General features: G+C 47.6%; 11 protein-coding genes across 12 annotated transcripts; 4 read left to right on the top strand and 7 right to left on the bottom strand.

Annotated features, from left to right (window-relative positions):
* Nucleotides 1–120: 120 nt before the first annotated feature.
* Nucleotides 121–2,106, bottom strand: FOIG_13349 (uncharacterized protein; the record flags this gene model as incomplete). The annotated part of the gene is made up of 1 exon (XM_031214501.1): nt 121–2,106. One exon carries the CDS (start codon nt 2,104–2,106, stop codon nt 121–123), a length of 1,986 nt encoding a protein of 661 aa, XP_031055872.1.
* Nucleotides 2,107–2,376: 270 nt separating this feature from the next.
* FOIG_13348 (uncharacterized protein) lies at nt 2,377–2,745 on the bottom strand (the record flags this gene model as incomplete). Its single annotated transcript, XM_031214500.1, has 3 exons — nt 2,377–2,553; nt 2,612–2,675; nt 2,729–2,745. 3 exons carry the CDS (start codon nt 2,743–2,745, stop codon nt 2,377–2,379), a joined length of 258 nt encoding a protein of 85 aa, XP_031055871.1.
* Nucleotides 2,746–2,818: 73 nt separating this feature from the next.
* Nucleotides 2,819–4,362, top strand: FOIG_13347 (uncharacterized protein). 2 transcript variants are annotated; one of them, XM_031214498.1, is made up of 5 exons: nt 2,819–3,052; nt 3,103–3,363; nt 3,415–3,650; nt 3,699–3,946; nt 3,998–4,362. In XM_031214498.1, exons 1-5 carry the CDS (start codon nt 2,980–2,982, stop codon nt 4,050–4,052), a joined length of 873 nt encoding a protein of 290 aa, XP_031055869.1. In that variant the 5' UTR covers nt 2,819–2,979; the 3' UTR covers nt 4,053–4,362. The 2 variants fall into 2 exon arrangements, with proteins under 2 accessions (XP_031055869.1, XP_031055870.1); XM_031214499.1 differs by lacking the exon at nt 3,998–4,362 and having other exon boundaries at nt 3,699–3,997.
* On the bottom strand, nt 3,823–5,439 carry FOIG_13346 (uncharacterized protein). Its single transcript, XM_031214497.1, has 2 exons — nt 5,099–5,439; nt 3,823–5,040 (listed from the first exon to the last, which is right to left on the bottom strand). The coding sequence occupies exons 1-2, from the start codon at nt 5,217–5,219 to the stop codon at nt 4,244–4,246; spliced, it is 918 nt and encodes a 305-aa protein (XP_031055868.1). The 5' UTR covers nt 5,220–5,439; the 3' UTR covers nt 3,823–4,243.
* A 723-nt stretch (nt 5,440–6,162) lies between these two features.
* On the bottom strand, nt 6,163–6,927 carry FOIG_13345 (uncharacterized protein; the record flags this gene model as incomplete). Its single annotated transcript, XM_031214496.1, has 1 exon — nt 6,163–6,927. One exon carries the CDS (start codon nt 6,925–6,927, stop codon nt 6,163–6,165), a length of 765 nt encoding a protein of 254 aa, XP_031055867.1.
* Nucleotides 6,928–7,722: 795 nt separating this feature from the next.
* Nucleotides 7,723–8,178, bottom strand: FOIG_13344 (uncharacterized protein; the record flags this gene model as incomplete). The annotated part of the gene is made up of 1 exon (XM_031214495.1): nt 7,723–8,178. One exon carries the CDS (start codon nt 8,176–8,178, stop codon nt 7,723–7,725), a length of 456 nt encoding a protein of 151 aa, XP_031055866.1.
* A 3,474-nt stretch (nt 8,179–11,652) lies between these two features.
* Nucleotides 11,653–13,600, top strand: FOIG_13343 (uncharacterized protein; the record flags this gene model as incomplete). Its single annotated transcript, XM_031214494.1, has 4 exons — nt 11,653–11,884; nt 11,955–12,627; nt 12,695–13,226; nt 13,319–13,600. The coding sequence occupies 4 exons, from the start codon at nt 11,653–11,655 to the stop codon at nt 13,598–13,600; spliced, it is 1,719 nt and encodes a 572-aa protein (XP_031055865.1).
* Nucleotides 13,601–13,864: 264 nt separating this feature from the next.
* FOIG_13342 (uncharacterized protein) lies at nt 13,865–14,672 on the top strand. Its single transcript, XM_031214493.1, has one exon. The coding sequence runs from the start codon at nt 14,126–14,128 to the stop codon at nt 14,477–14,479; it is 354 nt and encodes a 117-aa protein (XP_031055864.1). The 5' UTR covers nt 13,865–14,125; the 3' UTR covers nt 14,480–14,672.
* Nucleotides 14,673–15,333: 661 nt separating this feature from the next.
* On the bottom strand, nt 15,334–17,592 carry FOIG_13341 (uncharacterized protein; the record flags this gene model as incomplete). The annotated part of the gene is made up of 1 exon (XM_031214492.1): nt 15,334–17,592. The coding sequence occupies one exon, from the start codon at nt 17,590–17,592 to the stop codon at nt 15,334–15,336; it is 2,259 nt and encodes a 752-aa protein (XP_031055863.1).
* A 473-nt stretch (nt 17,593–18,065) lies between these two features.
* On the bottom strand, nt 18,066–18,476 carry FOIG_13340 (uncharacterized protein; the record flags this gene model as incomplete). The annotated part of the gene is made up of 1 exon (XM_031214491.1): nt 18,066–18,476. One exon carries the CDS (start codon nt 18,474–18,476, stop codon nt 18,066–18,068), a length of 411 nt encoding a protein of 136 aa, XP_031055862.1.
* Nucleotides 18,477–20,292: 1,816 nt separating this feature from the next.
* On the top strand, nt 20,293–21,017 carry FOIG_13339 (uncharacterized protein; the record flags this gene model as incomplete). The annotated part of the gene is made up of 1 exon (XM_031214490.1): nt 20,293–21,017. Exon 1 carries the CDS (start codon nt 20,388–20,390, stop codon nt 21,015–21,017), a length of 630 nt encoding a protein of 209 aa, XP_031055861.1. The 5' UTR covers nt 20,293–20,387.
* Nucleotides 21,018–21,475: the final 458 nt, after the last annotated feature.

Raw genomic sequence — 21,475 nt, 5'->3', positions numbered from 1 at the left:
CAACTAGACACTCGGAGCAATGGATAGACTCTTAAAAAAAAAAAAAAGAAAAAGAAAAAAAAAGGTATAAATAGTTTGGCATTAATATGACGCTTTAACAACTGTAATCTACGTAAACTCTTAACCTGTCTTTGTGGCGCTTAGTTCTGCTGCCAGAAAAGTTCTTAGTGGAAAGCTAAAGGCGATCCACTGCTCAACAGAACTGCCTCCAGATCTATCATTATCGGCAGGTGATCTCTTCTTGAGAACATGACCAATCTTGGGAAGCTCCAGCAGATCAAAAGATGTCGGCTGGGAAGTTACCAGCACTTTGAGAGTATCACTACACTCTTCAATGCCCTGCTGTCTCAACTCATCAGGTACCATGGTTCTGAACTTCTTTGTGAAATGGCCCGTCATGAACCTCTCATTCTTGTTGTATGGAGGAACCACTGCGTAGCTGCCGCAATATATATCCTCAATCTGCCAAAGGGGACCAAGGTCAAGGATGTACAGGTACAAATCTTTGGTTCCGTGGTTCTGAAGCTTCAGCTCGAACATAGATGCCTTGCCTGCATCTTGTTCAACGTTGACGAGAGTGTCTGGGCCGAAGTGATCCCCTGCCCGTGCAATATTGATGTCGAACGATGTTCTAAAGTCTTCTTCTACAAAGTGATTCGAAAGGCTCTTGACAAGTTCGTATCGAGCTAAATGCTCCAAGACTGCAGCGACATCATCTGCGGTTGTTGTGTTTTGCGGCAATGGGGGGAGGTTCGTCACTTCTTCACCATTTGGAGTCAGAAGCTTGTACTCGTCGTCGATAGCGTCGACGTGAAAACAGGATGTCGAGCCATTCTCTTCAGCATGGGTCATCCCGTATCTTCTCAGCGCTTCTGGCCAGGTATCTTGAGTAGATATGCTGTCACTGAAAGACACCGGGAACTTGCCAAGAGCTTGCCTCGTTTGTGGTTCAGCAACCCAGTCATCCTCAGTTGTCACAGCGGTCGATTCGTCCAGGTTTAACAAGCTGGTTAAAGGACCAGCTCTTGCAACCGTTGTTTTAATAAGATTAGTGTGAAAAGCCTCGTTGTTCTCAAGGACGCTGGAAGGATACAGGACGAACTCATCGCCATCAGATACACCATGAGCCTGACCCGCCTGCAATGCCAAATGCTGACCATTTCTCACAACGAGTACCATCGATCGTGAGTTCGTAAAATTGTTCTCACCAAAGAATCCCTGATCTTTGTTTCCATACAATGCAGGGTTTTGCTGAATCGAGTGACCACGAAATTTGGAGCTGAGACGGTAGAAGATGTTCTTGTGTTTGCGATTTAACCCGCCGTCTCTTAGACTCATGTTCAGAAAATGGGACAAAGCGCCATGGGACTCTCCTTTGTAAATTATCTCACCAGCCTCTTCATGGGGACCACAAGCTGCAAGAAGTGCATAGCCATTCGGGTTAATCAACCAGCTTGGCAGCATAGATACATCACGGTAGTCCGAGTCGGGCGTTTCCTCATCTTGCTCTGCCAAACTCTTGTCGGCGAAGTACGCAGATGCAAGCTCTGGATCAATTCGGAGGAAGCGAATATCGGTACGATCCAGGCGATAAATACTTGCTGCGAAACAACAGTCGAGAACTAGAGTGACAACCAGTCCTTTCACCACCATTGCATTCAGAGCAACTGCTAACTTGTACCCTCCAAGGGGCCGTACTTCGTCTCCATTCTCACCACCAAGAAGCGCTAGAGCCAAGTCTCCGGTGTGCTGGTTGGAGAATGCCTTGGCGGTGGGAGCGATGCGGGTGCCATGTCCAGAGTAGTGGATGTAGATGTAATCTCCAGATTGAGCCGCACAAGTCAGATCTCTGAAGGCCTTGATTACGTTGTCATAGGTTGGTAACGCAGCAGAATCTTCAACGGGCCCCGTGATGCTACTATCAGAGCTTTGCGTGGCCGTCAAGGTCTGGATGTTGATGTGAAATGGTTGCTGTTCGAGTAATGATCTGATTTGTTGCGTGTCTCGTACACAGCCCTTCAGCGATGACTTGTATTTGTCAGGATAGGCGTCGATGCCGATTAGGATAGCATGATGCTTTGGCGAAACAGACCGCTTTTCGGCCATTGTTTAGATGGTCTTGAACTTGATTTGCGACGTTATTCACGGGGCCTGACTTATCGTAATTCTTATCGTGAGGGGTAATGCAGAATATGTATGTGATTGGTCTCGCCATGGCGACTCTTGTGCATATGCATTGTTGTTTCAATGTACTTTGCCTTCTGACTGCCTTACACTGCCCCAAATGCATTTCTGCCTGAAAAAAGCCACCAAAATGATGTGAGGAATCATGTGCCCCAGCAATGCCTGCTCATCATTGCTTATCCCGCGGGGCCTTCAACAGGCCTCCAGCTCATCCACATCAATGCCTGCATTGTTTCTGAATGGGCTCCCATTGGTATAACAAAGCGTGCATTGTCCAGAAACTGGGGCTGTCGCAACAAGATACGGGCCCTCTCTGGATCCATCGGTGTTCAGCAAGTAGACGCTGTCTCCCACTTTGAGACTGGGTGCCTGCACAGCCTGATTCAGTACAAGAGTTTCAGCTAGCCAAGTGACAACTATTATATACATTATCATATGTAGAGACGAATGGTCGCTTGCCGCCTGGGGTGTACTCAGGCGATCCATTCTTTCTGGGAGTGACGAGCATTAGCTTACTTGCAAGTCCACAGTTTCAACCACTTACTGCTGGTCATCGGACATTTTGGATGGATGCTAGTGGAATTGCGAGAAAGGGAAAAATGAATTGACGAAATAACAGCGGGTATTTAGCTTATGTATATTGCCCGCCTGGGCCTCGACTTGCATTTGCACGTGGGGGCACTTCATTGGATACCTCAGGAGCCTGCTCAAAGATTAAAGTAACTGGCATTTCCCTGAACGTGGCTTGTCAAGTCCTAAAGTCCTGCATGAATTAAATCCCACCTTGACGACATCATGACGGGTCAGCCCATTCTTCCTCTTTCGGCAACTCCGGCGCAATCAGCGAAACCTCCAACAACGGGGAAAAGTAAAGTGCCTCTTCAGCAACAAGGGCTTGATGTTCTGACCCTCAGATAGTTGAAGATTTCAGGCCAGGCTATCCGAGATTTACAGCCCTTATCGCATCACATAGCCCTTTTTTTATCTTTAGACGCTTCAACAGACTCAGAGCACGGCTGCTGCTACTAAAACAAGACCAGCTATCAATTCTAGAGAGCGAACTCGACCAGATAGATCAACAGGAAAAGGCACCCATTTTTCTCGGAAAGAGCCGCATCGATAGAAATACTGAAAGGTTATCAGTCTTATCGAGGATAGAGTCTGCACTGGTTGATTATGGTATGGCTACCTTCTTATCTATCCCCATATGCGCTGCTGACGATATCACAGACAGCTTTATAGATAAAACCAATCTAGCGCTCACTCTCAGCGATGCAGAATCAAGAGATGTGCAAAGCCTTAGGAACTGGGTTGATGGGAACGGGTGTCTGGCTGGGAATGAGACATCTTACCTCGAGCACGATCGCGACCTTGTCTCGTTAGTCCCAACGCTTGATAACGCAGTCAAGAGGTTTGAGAGTTGGATAGAAGAGCGTCTTGTACAGTTTCTACCCAAATTCCGAGAAGTATGCGCAAGTCCACTTGATACAATGTGTCCATACTAATAGAAACAGAGCAACCGATATGTTTCATCTGACCCAAACGTCCATATATACAATGGTCCGTTTGTCAGCCGTGTCGCCAAAGGACTATTGATATGCTTGGTCACTTTGCTTCTACTACTGCCAATTGTTGTTTGCAACGTCGTGTCGACAGCAGCGGTTCGTATTTTTATTGTCATGTTGTCGACTATCGTGTACCTTTTAGTATTATCCGGGTTGACACGGGCGAAAACGACTGAACTTGTAGTAGCTGGGACAACGTGAGTGGTCACGCCTTGGCGTAATTGCAATTTACTAACATAGAGTATCAGCTATGCTACAGTTCTCATTGTATTTGTTTCGGGCACCAGTGATAAAGTAACTTGATAAAGGGGACACCCTCTAGTGCGATCGAGGTTTAACCGGCGCGAATGGAACCCAATAGAGCTGACCTTTGCCTTAGACGGAGCCAAGCCAGTTGTGAATTAAAGGTTAGGTCAGCTGGTGGTAGGCAATTGAACGAATCATCCGTCCATTTCGTTCAGATGACTGGCGATAGTCTCTATCTAGCGTGATCTCTAAACCTTAGCTTCTGGGTCCATGTTGGCTGCCGCAACTTTGCAAGGCTCGCCCAGGCTCGAGACAACCTGGCCATTAGCTGAATAGCAATACACATCCCTATAAACTCCTTCTAAACCCTGTGGAGGTGTAGCCAAAATCTGGTGATAAAGTGTCACCTCCCCAACAGCCATCTGCGGCTCAGAAGACGACTCATTGAAGTAGACGGTATTGCGCTGACACTTTTTGGTGTTAAGAAGTTGGGGGATGTTCAATAGCGAGTGAAAAGTGTGAGCTGTATAAGGGGAACTGTCTATCGTTTTGAACGAAATGTCGAATGCTTCGGCGTAGATTCCAGGCCCAGAGATAGTGTTCGGGAGAAGAAAAGGCTTCACCTGTATACTGTTGAAACCATTAGAGAGAGCCCTCGCAGCTGATGTATCGGGAGAAAAGGTCGCCGGAAAGATGGTGGTTCCTTCAAAGGGCGAAACACCTGAGGCGATACTAGGCACGATTGCCTGGAGCGGTTGTCCATTAGTCCCACCGATGTAAAAGTTGACTGGGACGCCGACGGGGGTTTGTCCGTCCTTCGTGACATCAACAAAGGGCACAATGAGAGAGCCCTGCATGAGAGAGTCTATCTGTAGTGGGATAAGGTTCAGTGCCGTCATGCGAATATCCTTTTGGTAGCCAGCTTGTACAATGAGCGGGTGTTTTCCAGTCGGGAAAGATGGCAGGATGCTAATGTCGATGTCCAAAGGATCATACCCAGTAATGGTCTTGACAAGAGTTTTGCTGATGGGAACAAGGCAATATGCTTCAACTCGTTGTCAGTAGACTGCAACAATTTTGAAATTAGCTTGCTTCATACGTACTGGTATTAGCTGACATTGTCCTGTTGGCTGGATTGTACCTTGCAAGGGTATTGGGGTCGGCCTGAGCCTGGCAAAGGGACACTAGGAGACCAAAAACGGGAAGAATGGTTGACGATTTCATTGTGGACCTGTTACGTGTATGGGATGTGTTAAAGAACTGATGCTCAAACTTGATAGAGTCTTATAGATAGTTCTTCGGGTATTTATACCATTTATCACCGATGGTTGGTTTACATACTAAAAATGCATAAGGCTGATGGCTCTGCCGAATGCAACCTCCTTCCGACGAACCTTGACAATATTGCGGTGAATTCATCAAGATGGAGGTGAGACATACGCCGCGTTTGTCGTATTCATGCCAGTGGGGATCGGCTGGGCGACCTCGATCATGGCTGGTATTTCGATTGTCGGGGATAAGGGCAGGCCGCCGCCAATCATGAGACAAACGACGGCTTTGTCAGACCTTCTGAGACATTGCGAACTCCCGACCTTTTAGTATAGCACGAGCTGCTAGATACGTTGTTCATAAGGAGGTATCCATTTTGCAGGGCTGGGCTGAGTGAAGGTGCGGGTGAGTTGTGAGTGTCTAAGAATATTCCGGCACCGTCATACATACATGCTGCTTGAGCTGCCCTCAACAGCAGTGTTCCGGTGGTTTGCTGCAAAGCATGAGAAGATGGAAATTGGGAAAAGACCGCAAACATGGCAAGATGAAAGCAAGCATCGCTATTCATACACGATTACACGTCACTCGATTGGTCCGAGTTTGAGACACACCACGGGATCGGTGGCATCGCGCATTGGGCGGCCGCACGGACAAGTCCTCACTGATAATCCCAGTTTTGCAGTTCGGAAGATGTACGTTCCGCAGCATGTCTTACATATTTTGACTCAATAGTTGGAAGCGCAAGTAAGCCTCTTTTTATAAAATAATTATCAATGCAATAGTTATATATAAGTAAATTAAAGTATTTAATATTAAAAATTAAGTTTAGACACATTCCTATTGCCCCCGAAACGGTATCACTGACCTCTTTCTTATCCGTCGCCCCCTTAAGAGGCCCTCACTCGCATACTTGCAAGCATCCCGTATCTTCTCCCGTCTTAGAATCTCTATAGGAGACAAGGTCCTTCGAGCCGGAGGGTCTGTTATACTTTACAGCACCATCCCGCACCGGGATGCTCCATCGCCCAAGCACCCACTCGTTTCCCCCTAACGCCATACGTAAAAGGTGTAGCTTATTATCTGCCTGTCTGGCCCTCCTAGCCATTGAATCTCGCCCATAGAAATCGTCGACAAAATCAACAATCCGCTCCAGCGAACAATCTAGCAGTACCAGGGCAGCGCTGACGCAAACGATGATAAGCATCCCACAAACACTGAAGTTTTGGACCTCGCCGACGGCCTGTACCAGCTGCTGGGTGCGTTGCTCCTGCTGATACCTACTCATAGGCGGTTCAACGTATCCGAAAGGACCCAAGTCAGCTGTGTTGGAGGCAAAATCGACTACGTACGCCTGTAGCATGGCAAGGTTGGTCTGAAACCAGCTAATCACTTCAGTCTTCCACTGATCATCCGGTAGGCCGGAAGAGATATGTCCGGTCACCATATTGTTGGCCCATAGCGCCGCTGTACCGAGGTTTGCCACAGTTGTATCTGTATTCGACTGAATCAGGGAATAGAGAATTCGATCAGCTGTAGAGAGCTGGGTTGTACTAAAATTTAGGGTGGTACTCGTCAAGTTGTTTACCAGGTTTAGAACACCGGCTGGGGAAGTGCATGACGCAATCGATGGGTTGCATAAAACATATTGATCGGCGCAAACCATGTTGTCGACGTGCGGTCAGAGCCAAATACAGTAGTACCCTGTGAAGTTATATTGTAGGTTCCGTTGGCAGAAAACCATGAGTCATAAACTGGAGCCAGGTACCCAATGTTATTTTGACTTAACAAATGAACGGTGACATCGGCGTCAATGGGGCTGAAACCCGGGATTGGCTTCCAAAGCAAAGGGTTGCTCAACGAGCTGCCCTTGGCGAAACTAGGATAGGACCTTCGATTCGTCAGCGTAAGCAAGAACACTACAGGTTATCTCATCTTGTTTTATAGCCTTTAGGAAAAAGGAAAATTGGGGTCGCATACTGTATCAAATAGCCGATTCCAGTCTTATTTGCGATTGCTTTGTTGTACCTATAGGTGTAATTTGTCATGTCATGAATCGGCCCAAGGAAAAATTCCATAAAAGCGCCGTCTTCATTTCGAGTAATTGGACGAGGTCGTCCGTATGTACCGGAGAGCAAGTCAAGCTTAGCTGTATACCGACTCGATCTTCGAACTTAGCATTTACTCCTAGCATCTCATGTGAGTCTAGAAAGGCTGACGTGATGCTAAAAGCTTTGTTAGGCCCCAAAATGCAGCGGTCATGGGCCGGGATAGGGCAAGGTGCGGAACTGCTAATATCGTATAGAAGAGTTGGCCGGATAAATATTGATGGAGCTGCCGAGCTGCTAGTGTTGGCATAGAAGTTGGTGACATGGCTGCGGGCCCGACGGGTATCGTTTTGCCCTTTTGCTCCCATCGCGCTAAGTGCGGGTAGATCATTTTTGCCGGTGGTATTAAAGAACTAGAATCCGCAATTGTTTGGTTGCACTCGTGCGACGACGGTGCTGTAAGCTTTGTTAGCCACTCTCGAGGTAAACAGCGCGGGGATGGCGAAGCCTGCTGAGACGAGCAAAGCTGGTATTGCCACAGAACATGTCTGCTTCACGATTGGCTTTTTGAACTTCTTTGACCACGCTTTATGGATCTTGAAAGCCTCCCACAGTGTCTGAGTAGCACCTGCAGAGTTCCGCAGACTGACCTGTTGCTGAAGGTCGAGAGCACTAGGATCTTCGCTCTTCGCTTTCCAATTGTGAAGAAAGAAAGCAAAGATGTTCCAGAAACTTGATCCAGCGATGGTAACGAGGATGGTCAGGCCTGAGAGGAAGAGGTTGCTGTAGTTAAGTGGCAAGGTCAGAGTGGCGACCAAGATTGTTGTTTTTGAGTGGTCCCACCACAGCCCGCTGGCGATGGCAACCATTTTGAACTCTGAAATCCAATTCAAATATTGATCTGTATTTTAAAGGTTTTGTTTTGTTGAAAAAGCGTGTTCCACAGGCTAGTATATATAATACCGGAATATGTCAGGGAACCCATAAGAGGATGATGGCTGAGCATTGGCACAGATAGTGATTGGGTAGGTTTAATAGCCGAAGGACCTATGGCTGCCAGCTCTTAATTTGATGGCACTTGACCGAGTGTTGGGAAGAGAAAGATGACCGATAATGCTGTGGCGTCGTAGTATAGCACGAGGAAGCTAGTCATCGTATGACACTGAGACAATCCAACACATCACCATGTATTATTAAAATACCCCAGTTCGGTATTTAATTAAAACCCGCTCGAATCAAGCCAAGCTGAGACTCCTCGCTATATTGGCTTCAGAATGTCTTCTAGCGGAACCCAATGAATTCAATACTTGTGGCTATGAACCTAAACGATTCAGTCGCCTTATACTCTGCTATATACATCTTTAGTAATTATCACTCTGTCAGAAAACCGGGTTCTATTTGCGTTTTAAAGTCCTTAGACCAGAGGAATCGGCCTCTTTCGTGTTGGTAGGTTCGGCTTGCTGCTGGATCGATCTACCTGGAACTATGCTAATCATAACCCTGCAGCACATGGCGTTCATTATTGGCATTTGCGGCTGGGCTGGGCTTTTTTGACACATACAACGAGGCTTACAGGGCAGAAAGAATTTCTCTTTAGTGGTTCGTTTGCGTTTCTTTCATTGGGAGCAGCGGCTGGTGAGGCGGCTTACTCAATTCTGCCTCATGGGGCATCCTGTTGTCAACTCCCCATGCTATTTCCTAATAGTATTAGTGTTGTTATCTCATATATTCACCTCTACCCCACTCTAACTCTGTGGGTGGACCACATGATATGTACCAACCTCGTCGCTTTAACGCCCGACGAAACGGAGACTATCTTCCAGTTACAATATTACTTGGTCGCGATCCCGCCATCTTCAGTTGTGGCGAAAGGGTGATCAATAATTTACGTTATGCATACACACGTATGACCTACCTTGAGCACATTTGTGATTGGTCAGATAACTCCCTCCTGCATGGATATGTCATATTGCCTAGGAATCCTTTTTGCCGCCCAGGTACGGCTCTTAAGTATTACATTAGAATCAATTGTTGTCGAAGTAGCGTACCTACAGGGCTGGTACAGAGGTTTAATACGGGCCGCCGATAAGAGTGGGGAGCCGGGGAGTCGGGGAGGGCGGTCACCAGACTGGTGGCCACGCTGTATAGCCGCTGCCAGCATTTGTTGAACATTAGGCATTTGCTGAGGTTTCACGTACTAGAAGGGACCTTCTATAGTTGCACATGGAAACAGTAAAGCCTTTAAGGGCAGAAGTACTACAGAACACAACGTGAATAAGCATGAAAATCTGCATTGATAGACCGATACAAGTAATGTCTAATAGTCTGCCTGATAGTCTGCCCATTGCAAGGATGGGTCAGCACGCATGTTACGTTGCAGACATTGCTAAGGCTTCCAACTGTGTTGTTGAGCATTTCCGCGGAGATAGTTGGGAAATACCGAGACAGCCCCTTGTAAGCTTTTCCACTTCTATCTTAGCCTTCTAATAGTGCTGTCCGCCTATTAGCCGCCCTCTGGGGCATTATGCATGCATAGGCCAGTTTATGTTTTTGTAATTTGCAACTTACCTTAAAAGGGATATCCAAGCATCTCCAGAGTCTCAATTAGTTTAAACATCAATAGGATAGGCCAGCTTATATATATCGTCATAAACCTCGCAGGAATCATTGTAGGGAGGCCCAAGGCGATACGATTGTGGTTTATGACGAGCAAGATATTCGTACTGATAAACAGCCGTCTCAAAGACAACCTGAAAGTCAATTAGGTGCGCAACGCGGTATGAAACCCCCGAGCCATTGAACGACTCTAAGCCTGAATGAGGTTGGGCAGGTGCCTCGATGGAGTGGACTGGAACTGGGGGATGAACCACCCAAGGGATTTCTCAGATATCGAAAGAGCTGTGCATTGAGGCTTATGGAGTAGAATGTCCAGAATCAGGCCGCCTTTAAATCACCTACACGGACAAAACCGCGCAGCCACGCGGGGTTTTCGGGGCCTTTATCCAATCTTAGGTTTAGGGAATGAAGACCGTATAACTATAAAGAGAATGTCTCAAGTTCCCTCAAACTTATGGATCTTATCCGGGGGAGGGGGGTCAAAACTATGGCGTCCAATAATGACGAGTTGTTTATGGTTATTTATTCTCTACCCTGGAACTAAGGCTAAGCATATGCTAATTCGAACCGGCCGGAGCACATGTTCAGTAGACCGATAACAGCGCCTGAAAGGAGCAAGTGCCTAGGATATGTAGTTTAGGCACTGCTATTATCCACAGCCTGGTCTAGCGCTCCCGCGCTGACACTTTCTGTGTATCCTCTGTTGTGGCTGTCATATACGTTGCATAGTAGACGTCCCATTTGCAATATTGCCCTCCATCTGCCTCGACGCCTCGCTGAACATGTGCACAGGTCTGTTTGTGTGAATTTGTCGAGGTAAAAGAGGGGGTCGGTACAACAGGTCATCCCGAACCATTACATCTATATTTTCCGGATAACTCTTCCTGGTCTTGCTCTGTAAAGTCGACAATCTGTCGAGACATTACCCTTTACCTTAAGTTATTGAGTTTGTAACCCGGTCCTAAGCCTTCAGAGGAGCCCCGGGCGAGGCCACATTCCCTTAGGGCTCGAAGATTTTCTAATCATTAAGGCTGGCTGCTCTTGAATAATTTGAGTTGCTGGAAGTTGCTCCGGTCTGGGCCGCATCCTGCTCGCGCCAGATGAGTTGTTCAACCAAAACAACCAAAAGAGGAAACGTAATTCGATAGCTACAAACCACACTCGTCGTTCCGATGATTCTCATCCATTCATTGCCGTCCCGTATTTTCCGTTGCCTCGTTCCATTTTTCCCATTCCAATCCATTCATAGAACGTGACAGGGATTGATAACCCTCTTTACGCATAGGTGACGCTCGGCGTAGCCACACACCTCAGCTACATCCAGCGGACTGCCTTACCTGCGCCTCAAACAACGAAACCCAACATCACTTGCTCCCAGTTATAGAAGAGCTGTAATAATTTCTCCGTCATTTCCCCCCAAGCGCCACACAATGAGCGGTCAGTCATATGCAGAGCAAAATTGCTATTGACGCCTAGTGGCGCTGTCACGCGAGTGATATTTCAGCCCCAGATGGACGATACAACCAGCTGTACCATTAGTGACCTTGGCCGCATAAACCTGCAGAATGACCAAATGGGAAGTTACTTAGAATTTACATTAAGAACGAAGCTGTATTCCTGGCGCCAAGAATATATAAGGGAGGTCGTTGTCCCTTAAATGGTCTTGGCAATATATCCTCTGCCAGTATCTTCATCATCAGTCCTCGTTAACAACCTCTCTTTGCATCATGAGATTCATACACGTTCCACGTATCATCTTTCTTGTCTCACCGGTACCCGTGGTTCTGGCTACGTATAAATGGTCTGACTGCCAGCAAAAGGTGTTGCAAATCCAAGCCGGGGAGCTTACCCTGGGCTCTATCAATAACGAAACTCTCAACGAGTTTCTTTACCATGGTCCAGTAACTGGGCTTGATCGGAACTTCCCCAGAGACAAGTATCTCGCAGTCACATACGATGGTATTCTTTCACAGTCTCCCCTCTAGACCACGTAATGTTCCCGAATCTAACCCACTCTGTGTGTCACCAGGCTGCGAAGCAATCTGCGGCAATCCAGTCGCCACCTACGACGCACCCGAAGCACTAAGCCTTGCGGCTAACTGGATATTCCCGTTAGCTATTCTGCTTAACCTCCCGTATGAGTCCCTTCATGAAAGGAAGATATCCAAGACGCTGGTAGCAGTTCTCAACTGGCTGGGCTCTCCTCAAACAGCCCTAACAGCAACTATCTTCAACTTCCGCCAATTACGCGAGTCCCATCGGCGGGTCCAAAGGCGGGTCAATGCCGCCCAGACACACCTATACAGCGCGGCCTACTTTGTGATGTGCTGTATGAATCAGTACGACGGGTTGGTTCTTGTAGATAATAACGGTAACCCAGCACGCATGCTAAAAATCCTAGTATATGGCCTGTTTCGGCCGTTGTCTGATGATCAAAGTCCCGATGTTGACCTCACTCGTCAGCTCTTGGTTACACTCGCATTTCAGCTGCGTATGTTACGTCGACGCGGAGTTATTCCTATGCTCGCTAATTTAGGCACATTTCTCGTCGCGTTTATCTTCTCTGTCGTTCTGGCCTTCGCAGAGCTTGGGGATAACAATACTCCGTTCTCATTGGCTTTCGGGCTTTTGATGACCTGGCTTCCGCTCTTGGTGGTTTTTACGATCATCGACCGGAATCCTGTCTCCTCGGAGCGTGTTAGGTGAGTGCTTACATTACTCAGCTTAGCCCTTTTTAGATAAAATGCCTGAGGGTGCTGATTACAACAGTGAACTGATCTCCCGCTGGCTCTACAATGTCGAGGCCGTTAAGACCTGGACATCTGAGCCTGGAAACGATCCTAACAGCATTGGGTGGTGGCAAGATAACACTAAAATTCCTCAAGCTCTGAAAATCGACGTCTTCATTGGACAGGGCAGAAAAATTCAGTTTTGCGGACTACCTCATGCATTACTCGAGGCCTCCACGACTGTTGACTTCCACACCGAAACAAATCTTTCGCGATGTGCAAAAAAAGCGGCCAATAGGCTAAAGGGATGGAAGCCTAAAGCATGGTATGTTGTGGCGGTGCTCTCTTTCCTCTTGGTATGGTGCGCGATTATGAGCGCCTTTGTCGTATCTTTCACAGCCCCGACCATAGGCCTGGGTTGCCGATCACTCACGTATCTCCTCTTCGGCGCCTTCAGCTCTGTGTCTTGGGTGATCCAGTTTTCCAAGCGTCCGCCGCAGTGGGCACTTTGGGTGTCATACATCTCCAACACTCTAGCCATTCTGACCCTACTTGTTGTGATCGTATTCCAGGTAAGACTTCATCTGAAACATCAGCCATGCTCTAGTTTCAGAACAAGCTGCTTTCTATTCGCTGTGTTGTGCTAATCTCGAGTGACTAACAGGTGACTGGCGTGGCTAGTAATTGCTACTGCAAGTCAAGCGCTCTAAACGCGCCTTTGCTTGGGGGTTACCTCGATTTCGAGGGCCCTGCGTTTTATCGGGATCACTTCAATGTCCTTCAATACTGGGCCGCTGCGGCTGTTATTGGGGGATCGGTTCCAACAATTCCATTTATTGTCGCCTTATTCTGGTGGCTTAAGTGCAGGCATCTTTGGCAGGCGAATGAGGGTTGGCAACCGCAAGGGCCTCGCGATATCCCAGCTGACACGAGGTGGCTGCTGTAGTAGTTTGACGGGGAAATAAACCAGACTAATAAGCAGCTCTTATCATTTGGCATCACCGTTGCACTGGCTATACTATTGTCAACAACAGAGCCTGCTCCTGTCTCTATCGCCATATAGGAGGCTCTAAACAGGTTCCCTTTACCCAATCTAACCCCTGTGCTCAGCTATGGCCAAAATGGGCCAGGCTGTTCCATTCCCCCCCCACTTATTGCCATAAACGCTCCATGTTGCCCACCGTGCTCAATAACGCATTTGCGATTAAACTGTGGCGCTTTTAGCGTGAGTCTGCTGATCAAAAGTCTATACATGAGACAATATCTGACCGTGAATAATTCTTCACCTTTAATTACAGTCTTTGAGCCCTCTGAAACCTAGATTGTCGCTCCGTACACGCTCTTCAGACTCTAGATACGCGATCCCATCAGCCCATTCCATTATTGTTACATTTGACCTGCTTCTGCGGCATAGTGCTCCTTCCCTGGACCCATCTCGCATAGCACTCGGCCCAGCATTCACGACGGCACAATGCCTACAGCTCAGGCACTACTGCAACAAAAGCTGACCATCACCCCCAAAACAGCTTCTCTCCTCATGCGAGCCGGTTACAGCGATTACCGCGAACTCAAATATGCCACGCCGAACGGTATAGTCGAGCAGTTCACGTCCAAATTCGGTATCCCAAAGACATCCGTCTCCGCTTATCGGCGTGCATGTCGCAGGCTGGTCTTTCTTGGAACACAAGACGATCCCGAAGAGCAAGAGAAGATTTGCGCTGACTGGACCAACAAAGGTCTAGCCGCTCGTGGAATTTGGAGGGCTGACTTTGATGATCTGACGGGAGAGCAGATTGCCGAGTTGCTTACGGGTACAGGAAAATGATATGTTTCCGGAGGTATGAGGGCTGTGTCACTTTGGAATAGGATAAGGTGCTCTTTGGACTATGGCCATATCGCAGTCGACAGAAATATTGTCTTCTAAATATCCAATCTGTTTTCATCCATCTACCACAAATGACTCATCCCTTCTTGGGAATAGACGCGACGTAAACTAGACCATTTCTCCTACATTATCGACCATTACGCGCTTTCCCAGCCTAATCTAAGCTGATTAACAATAATACGCGAGGAGGAAATATTATTAGTTGCACCATTTTTCAGTCACAGATCCAAGATGTAGCCGTTAATTCTTTCCCCTTATTTTCCCTTCTAATACTAATCTTACTTGCTATCTTTATTTTAATAAGAATGCGCATAAATACTGTAATACTATTATTTAATAGACACATCGAGGTAGCTAAGCTGCTTCTCAAGGATAAGGCTGACATCACGGTTACGAATAATAAAGGAGTCACGCCAGCCATTACGGCATCACTATCAGGCCTATAGGTTTAGAAGAGGCGCATCGTAGCCACGGCGGTTAGCTGTTGCGTGATAGCAACCTCATCTGATCCATTGGAATTGATTGGACCCTGTTCGTGTCGGCATTCACCGTTCATACGGAGTCCTAACCCAATGATAATAATTGTTATTTCAGCTCAGCTCATGCGCGGCAGTAAGAATCTGTTATCTCATGAGACTTGGTACGGGGTAGATATTGTAGTCTGGCCTGCGGGCAAGAAAAGTGCAGTTAATAACTATTGAAATCATCCATTGATCTTATATCCATAGAATTGAGTGAGGGATAATTTTGAGTGGTCAAATGTCGATTTATGAATACATCGAGATAAATAAACATCAAATCCCATAGTGAATATAGGGAATCCATGGCGGATTAACAGGCTCCTCGTCGCAAGTTACAATATCCCTCGAGAACCCGCCAAGACCTCTCCCTTCAAGTTCCTCTCCATCGCCTCTCTTATTTTCACCTGCTCCTACCTGTAAACTTCCAATTGTCCGGTGATCAGTCCTGGCCATTGTCAAACAACGATCTCGAAGCTCTCTGGAAGCTTCATGGAGTCCACGAGAGACTGCTTCATCCGTCATGCCATTCTGCATCATTCCTTCATATGTAATCCTAGCCATATCTACACAGATCTCATCTTTGACCTCCCATAAAGTCCCGATGACATGGCGAAAACCAGCTGTGTGAAACCCATTTATGAGGTGGATTCCTTCGTCCGCCGGGTCATTATGATCGATGCGGCCAGTGCCACAGGCGGAGAGATAGGCAAGAAAAGGGGAGTTACTCTGTAGGTTTATGTCTAATAGGTCCAACACGGTCAAGCACTTCTCTCTTTCTTTGTCTAGACAGAGATAGCTTCCGATTGGATCCTCGGGATCTGTACGGGCATGGCCTGCGAAGTAAAATATCCCGCATTCAAGCAAGCTTGACAGAATATTATCCCTCTTTAATTCAGGCTCATTTGGCTCGACCAACATTAACTTGCATATGCCACGGATAGCTGCTATTTCTCTGGTTGCGAAGGGCAGTTTTGAGCTACCAGGGGTGGCTTCCATTGCGACGAGCAGTGCATTTGTCTGGGTCGCAGCGGATATAGGTCTCTTCCTGCCGTGTATGATTGACCGTATGGAGCTATGATATGACGAGATGACTCTATCAATGACCGTTTCGGAGGAGCCTTTTAAGTGATACCCAGCAGCGTGAATGGGGAACTTATTCAGAAGTCCTGTCATGATCCACCAAACATGAGGCCAGTCTCTCTCAGAAGGGGGTTTGTCAAATCCCAACGCGTTCAATACAGGACTTGCGACGCAGTCCCACAGCCATTCAAGGGCCTCATCACTTCTGAATGTGCCGTTTTTGACATATTCAATCATCTCACGGCGGTTGAAGTCAGTCAGAGGCACAGATGTGATCTGATGACTCTCAACCAAAATCGCATCGCAACGCAGCATGCTGGTGTTGATTATGATGATAGAACCACTGTCTGCTGCTAATTTGATCTCGGATTCCGAGGGAGGTAATAGAAAGGTCTCAAAGCCTGATTGCTGGCGAATCCCCGCAAGCAAGCTTTCAAACTCGTCGCCTGCCTCGTGACGCCGACTCTCGTCAACATTCCATTCAGGATCCTCGGTATCCAATGTCCTTCTAGAAGTAGAAGGGGAAGATAGCTGTTCACGCAGAGTAATGAACTTGCTTGCTAGATCAGGGCACTGCTCTTCCAAGGACTTGATATCGGCACGCATCTCATCCAAAGACAAAGCAAACATGCCGCGACCCTTCTCTAAAAGACTCAATGCCACCGATGGATCTTCGCCAAGATGGAGTGCTAGACCAGCCGTCTCAGATGATATCCCACCTATTTTAAGTAAAAGATCCTGTTTGTCGGAACTCTCGAGTGATCGCACAGCCATTTGCGGAATGAGATCCACCACGTACTTGGCGTCCTCGTAAGCTTGTTCCATGTTTTGCTGGACCATGCATACTGAGATTAGTTTCACACCAGCCTCTATGCGTGTCACCACTAGCGATTGCGTCTGAAACACCGCAGCTCTGTAGAAGAACTCTGTTCGCTGGAGATCTTCAGGTGACTCTGTCTCCCCGTATCTCTTTGCAAAGAACAATGCGATCAGAGACATGGTATCGGCCTGTTGTGGGTGGCTTGGCCCCAGGGCAAACAGTGCCTGCTGGGTCAAGCCAATAGCCTCATCGAGATCTTCGAGATCTTGCGTCATCTGGTATCTTCTTTGCAGAATGGCCCCCAAGTCGTGCAGTCGCGCTGGCCATTCGACGTGTTCTTTGGGGGTAGCTTCCTTAGCCTCGTTGCCCATCTTGACACATTCCTCTAGATCCTCGAAGGCGCCTGTGCTATCGAAACGAGCAATCAAACATGCTGACAAGTTTCCGAGACGTATGTGTCTCAGGGCATTGCCTGTTGGTGTCGCGTCCACTGAACCTTTAGCCAATGCAATTGCTGTGTCGAGATCCAGTTGTTCTCCAGTTCTCTCGTACAAGGTCAGGAGGTATCCCGAGAGATTGCAAGCATGCGTTGCCCAGTCATCAGAACCCTCTTGGGTCTGTTCAAACGCCATTGTCGCTATTCTGATAGTTTCTGAAAGGTCTCCTAATGCCCCTGTTCTCACGTACCTATCACTGAGGCCGACAGCTAAGCCAGCAAGTCGCGATACTCGTTCTGGATCATCAATGGATGTTGAATCAATAGCCTGTCTAGAAAACACGATCTGTTGATTGAGGTCGTCTATTGTACCGGTAAGGACATATCGATCTGAAAAACTACCGGCGAGTAGGTGCAGTAATGTGCTGCGGGATGAGTGCTCCTTCGGGGATGATTCAAGCAGCCTTTGGCGATATCAACAGCCTCTTCTGAAGCAGAGACAGAGCCTGTTCGCTCGCTTTTTCGAAGCCGGACCATAAGATCGATCACAAGGTCTATAATTTCCGGGTCATCCTCTGTTGTGTCTTTAAGTGCTCTTCTAGCCAATTCAATACTCTCTTCCAGATCCGGCAGTGATCCCTTAACATCATACCGAGTGTAGATGCAATCTCAGAGATCCGTTAACCATTGGGGCCAAGATGAGTCATCTTCTTTCGATACATCAACAGACCGCCTGAAAACCTCAACGGCCTCATCAAGGTCTCTTGGGTCTCTCTCGAAGACGAACTTGTGACGGAGCAGGCGTCCTAGGTTATTTAAACATGTTGCAGCCATCGGACTGCCATCGGGAATGGCTTTTACCGCTTCACGAGCAACAGAAAGAGCCTCTATAGGACCTTTTTCTCCATTTGAAGCGATATAATGCTCACGGAGGAGGTTGGCGACCTTGTAAAGATGACGAGATCGTTCGGAACTTCCTTCTGGCAGACCATGAACAGCTTGCCGTAATGAGACAATATACTGTTCCAGCTCCCCACCATTGTCGGAGTAGTTGGAATTGGTGAGTGGTCTGCTGGACATTTCCCTCTATCTGATAATGGAAAGTGTGTTGTAGACAGAAATCTGTCTTTCACAGGGGAGTCTTGTGATGTTGTACGCGAGAATTGCGAGAGGTTCTGAACTCGCTGTTTTCTGGTGAGATTACATGATTTCTTCCCAATTTTCAAGGCGCCTCGTCATAATACACAGTTCTTTGATCTATAGAGTAATTCATTTGGAGGGAGTAACTGGGCAGCAATGCATAATGCATACCCTCAAGCAATCAAGCTGGGCTTGAAAATGGACCAGTGATTGGCTCTAGGGTATCATGACGACGGCTTACGTTTCCTCATCTCGGACAGGGTGAGCTGCTGCCTAATCTATTTGTAAGGAGGCATAAGTGGCATTTCTATATGTTTGCTTCTTGGTTGCATGGGTTATCTGAGGTGGCCAGTTAATTGCTTTGAAGTGAGCATAAGAATGAGGTTTAACCCATCTCAATTAGATAAGATGGCTGTAGCAAGATCTGTTTATCTGGGTGACTCTTTAGATAAAGGAAAGCACGCTAAGATAAGCATGGACAATCCGGGCTATAGATTTCCCGATAAAATGTCACCATGCCGCCAAACTCCACTACATAATTTCAAGGCTGGCCTGTTCGTCCGTCCGTCCCGGCCCGCGCCGCTTGGTCACATTAGTTCTGTACCTGGTTGCTCTCCTCAAATCGATCCCTTACCTCTAATCACTGCCGCCATTCCGGATCTGTGTTTGCATGCAATGCGATCTTGTTTAACTCTAATAACGTGTTTATGTAATTATAAAAAGGACAGCGCGGTTGAGGAGGCATGTCGAGTTAAAAAGGCTGCGTGGTAATTGTCCTCATATTGTGATTTGACCACTACGCAAAATCTGAATGAACAATACATCACTGACCCAATAAGTAATGAGAAACAAGAACAGGGTATCAGCAGTCCACAAACTGCCAGACAGCGTGCCCTATGTTGCAGGCGACGGCCCGAATTGCAGTCATTGGCCGGCATGGCCCGATTAGTTCCTTCCGAGCAATCCTTCTGCAGGGATTCGTATTTGTAGCTAAAATGGGATTGGCGAGATAGAATGTACAGGCATGCTTCTCACTTTGACATGCCGAGAATGGCTGCGGGATAAATCAAATGACTGATCAGATAACTAGGCTAAGATTCACTTAGGCAGGTGGCCATCAGCAAACGGCAGATAAGAGCGCGGATAACTATTTCGGTCCAGTTTCGAGGTAACAATCCGATCCTTTGTTGAGTAATAATTCCCACTTAACTGGTGACTGGCCCATGCAATACCCCTGGTAAATAGGCGATTCTAACTTAATCACACTACCCAATGCAGGATCTCTTAAATGACCTTAAGAAGGATAGATGCCGTTCATGCAGTAAGACGGATGTTTCCCTTATAATTAACAGCTATTCCAATGGAACTGGCCTTTATGATTGGAGGGAATTTTAGCTGTATGTTGCTAGTACCTGGCAAGGTCTTTTTGTTGGCCCCACCTTGGCGAGTGGTACCTTTGAGACCGACAGTTATTAACAGATTTTTACGCCGAAAGGAAGTCAGTAAGACAAGTGTTCCCACTCAGTAATTGGTAAGAATAGGATTAGTTGATCCTTACACAGACCGGAAAATAAGCGAATGGCGAGGTAGCCAATCGCTACGTAGCCGAGGGAGTCACGCTATGCTTCCTCCAGTTTATCAATCTTCGGCGATCGAAGTCTCTTGTGCTCACGAGATTTAGAATAACATGATCATACTCCAAGTATAAAGATGCAAGCTATTCCTCACTTCGAACTACTCTTTCCATAGCTTAGCCATAGCTTCAGAACATCAAGCCAACCTTCTCCCATACATCACAAAATCTTCTTAACAATCAATTCCGTGACGCTTCTTGCCCCCGAAGTCATCAACATGGTCGCTACCAAGTTCCTCATCATGGCAATGGCCGCAGTTGTCACGGCCACTCCAGTCGCATCAGCCCCTAAAGCTGAATCCACTGCGTGGTCACCTCTCAACATTGAGGACAAGATCGACTGGGACGGCATCGATAAGAAAGCCTTCAAGGACCCAGCCAACTGGAACAACACCGCCTCAGCTGGTAACACCAAGAGACCTGCTGATTCCATGGTAATCTTGGCTGGACCTTGTGATCAGGGTACTTGCCCTGACTACAATGCGGCATTCGACCTGGTGTACACCTTCACCGCCGTGCCTGTCCCCATCACCAACCCCAACGACCCGCCCCTGACAATCTTCTCGTCCAACTCTGACATCCGGGTCAACGACTGCAACAACTGCCAGCGCACCAAGGTCGGCAGCAGCCTTGGTGGCACTGTTGCTGGCGGTTGCTTGGACTTCACCTCGTGTGGTCGCCCTCAGACAATTTGCGTTGACCCCGGCAAGACCCGCGCCCACCGCATTTGGAAGGATAAGAACGTCAAGACATGCTATAACATGAAGGTTGAGTACCTGGGAGATTGCGGTTTTGTCAAGTCTCGCGTTGTCCTACATCCTACCGGTGAGACCGCGTGCAACTGGTAGAGGGATTTCGTCATCGGAGGAATGTGCTGCAGGGAACTGGATAATATTCTTACTATCTTTAAGACAACATATTAGAACGGGATTGGGAGGGGACTGACCCGGGGGGAGCTATTGCGGGATGCAACGGGGGGTTAAACTTAAATAGCACGATAGTAAAGGCCTTCTCGATTAATAAGATCAATTTCACCAGATATGAGACTGCAGCATCTTACTTGAGACCTGTCAACTCTCAGAGAATTGATGAACCGGCATTACTAGACCGTATGACTGGTTAGCTCCCATAACCAGGGCCTCGGACAACTCCCAATATCCACAACAAATTGAAGATTACGGACAACTCTCCGGGGCTAGCCAACACTTCAAGCTAGTAGATCTGCAGCCAAGCAACCTTTGGGGCAGACTCGCGCTACCCCATGCTGGCTGGGTCAGTATGCTTCAACCAGGAAGCAAGGCATCCG

The sequence above is a fragment of the Fusarium odoratissimum genome (genome assembly GCF_000260195.1).
Source record: "Fusarium odoratissimum NRRL 54006 unplaced genomic scaffold supercont1.32, whole genome shotgun sequence".
Taxonomy (NCBI): Eukaryota; Fungi; Ascomycota; class Sordariomycetes; order Hypocreales; family Nectriaceae; genus Fusarium; species Fusarium odoratissimum.
The sequence above is the reverse complement of the archived record's forward strand: the minus strand, read 5'-3'. Positions and strand labels throughout refer to the sequence as shown.

Bases quoted from the DNA above. Each gene is read 5' to 3' on its own strand.
- FOIG_13346 (XM_031214497.1), bottom strand. From the start codon at position 5,219: ATGAAATCGTCAACCATTCTTCCCGTTTTTGGTCTCCTAGTGTCCCTT. The intron at 5,041-5,098 runs GTACGTATGAAG...AACGAGTTGAAG, and splicing joins GACAATGTCAGCTAATACCA to CATATTGCCTTGTTCCCATC.
- FOIG_13342 (XM_031214493.1), top strand. From the start codon at position 14,126: ATGCCTACAGCTCAGGCACTACTGCAACAAAAGCTGACCATCACCCCC.
- FOIG_13347 (XM_031214498.1), top strand. From the start codon at position 2,980: ATGACGGGTCAGCCCATTCTTCCTCTTTCGGCAACTCCGGCGCAATCA. The intron at 3,053-3,102 runs GTAAAGTGCCTC...ACCCTCAGATAG, and splicing joins ACCTCCAACAACGGGGAAAA to TTGAAGATTTCAGGCCAGGC. The intron at 3,364-3,414 runs GTATGGCTACCT...ACGATATCACAG, and splicing joins GTCTGCACTGGTTGATTATG to ACAGCTTTATAGATAAAACC.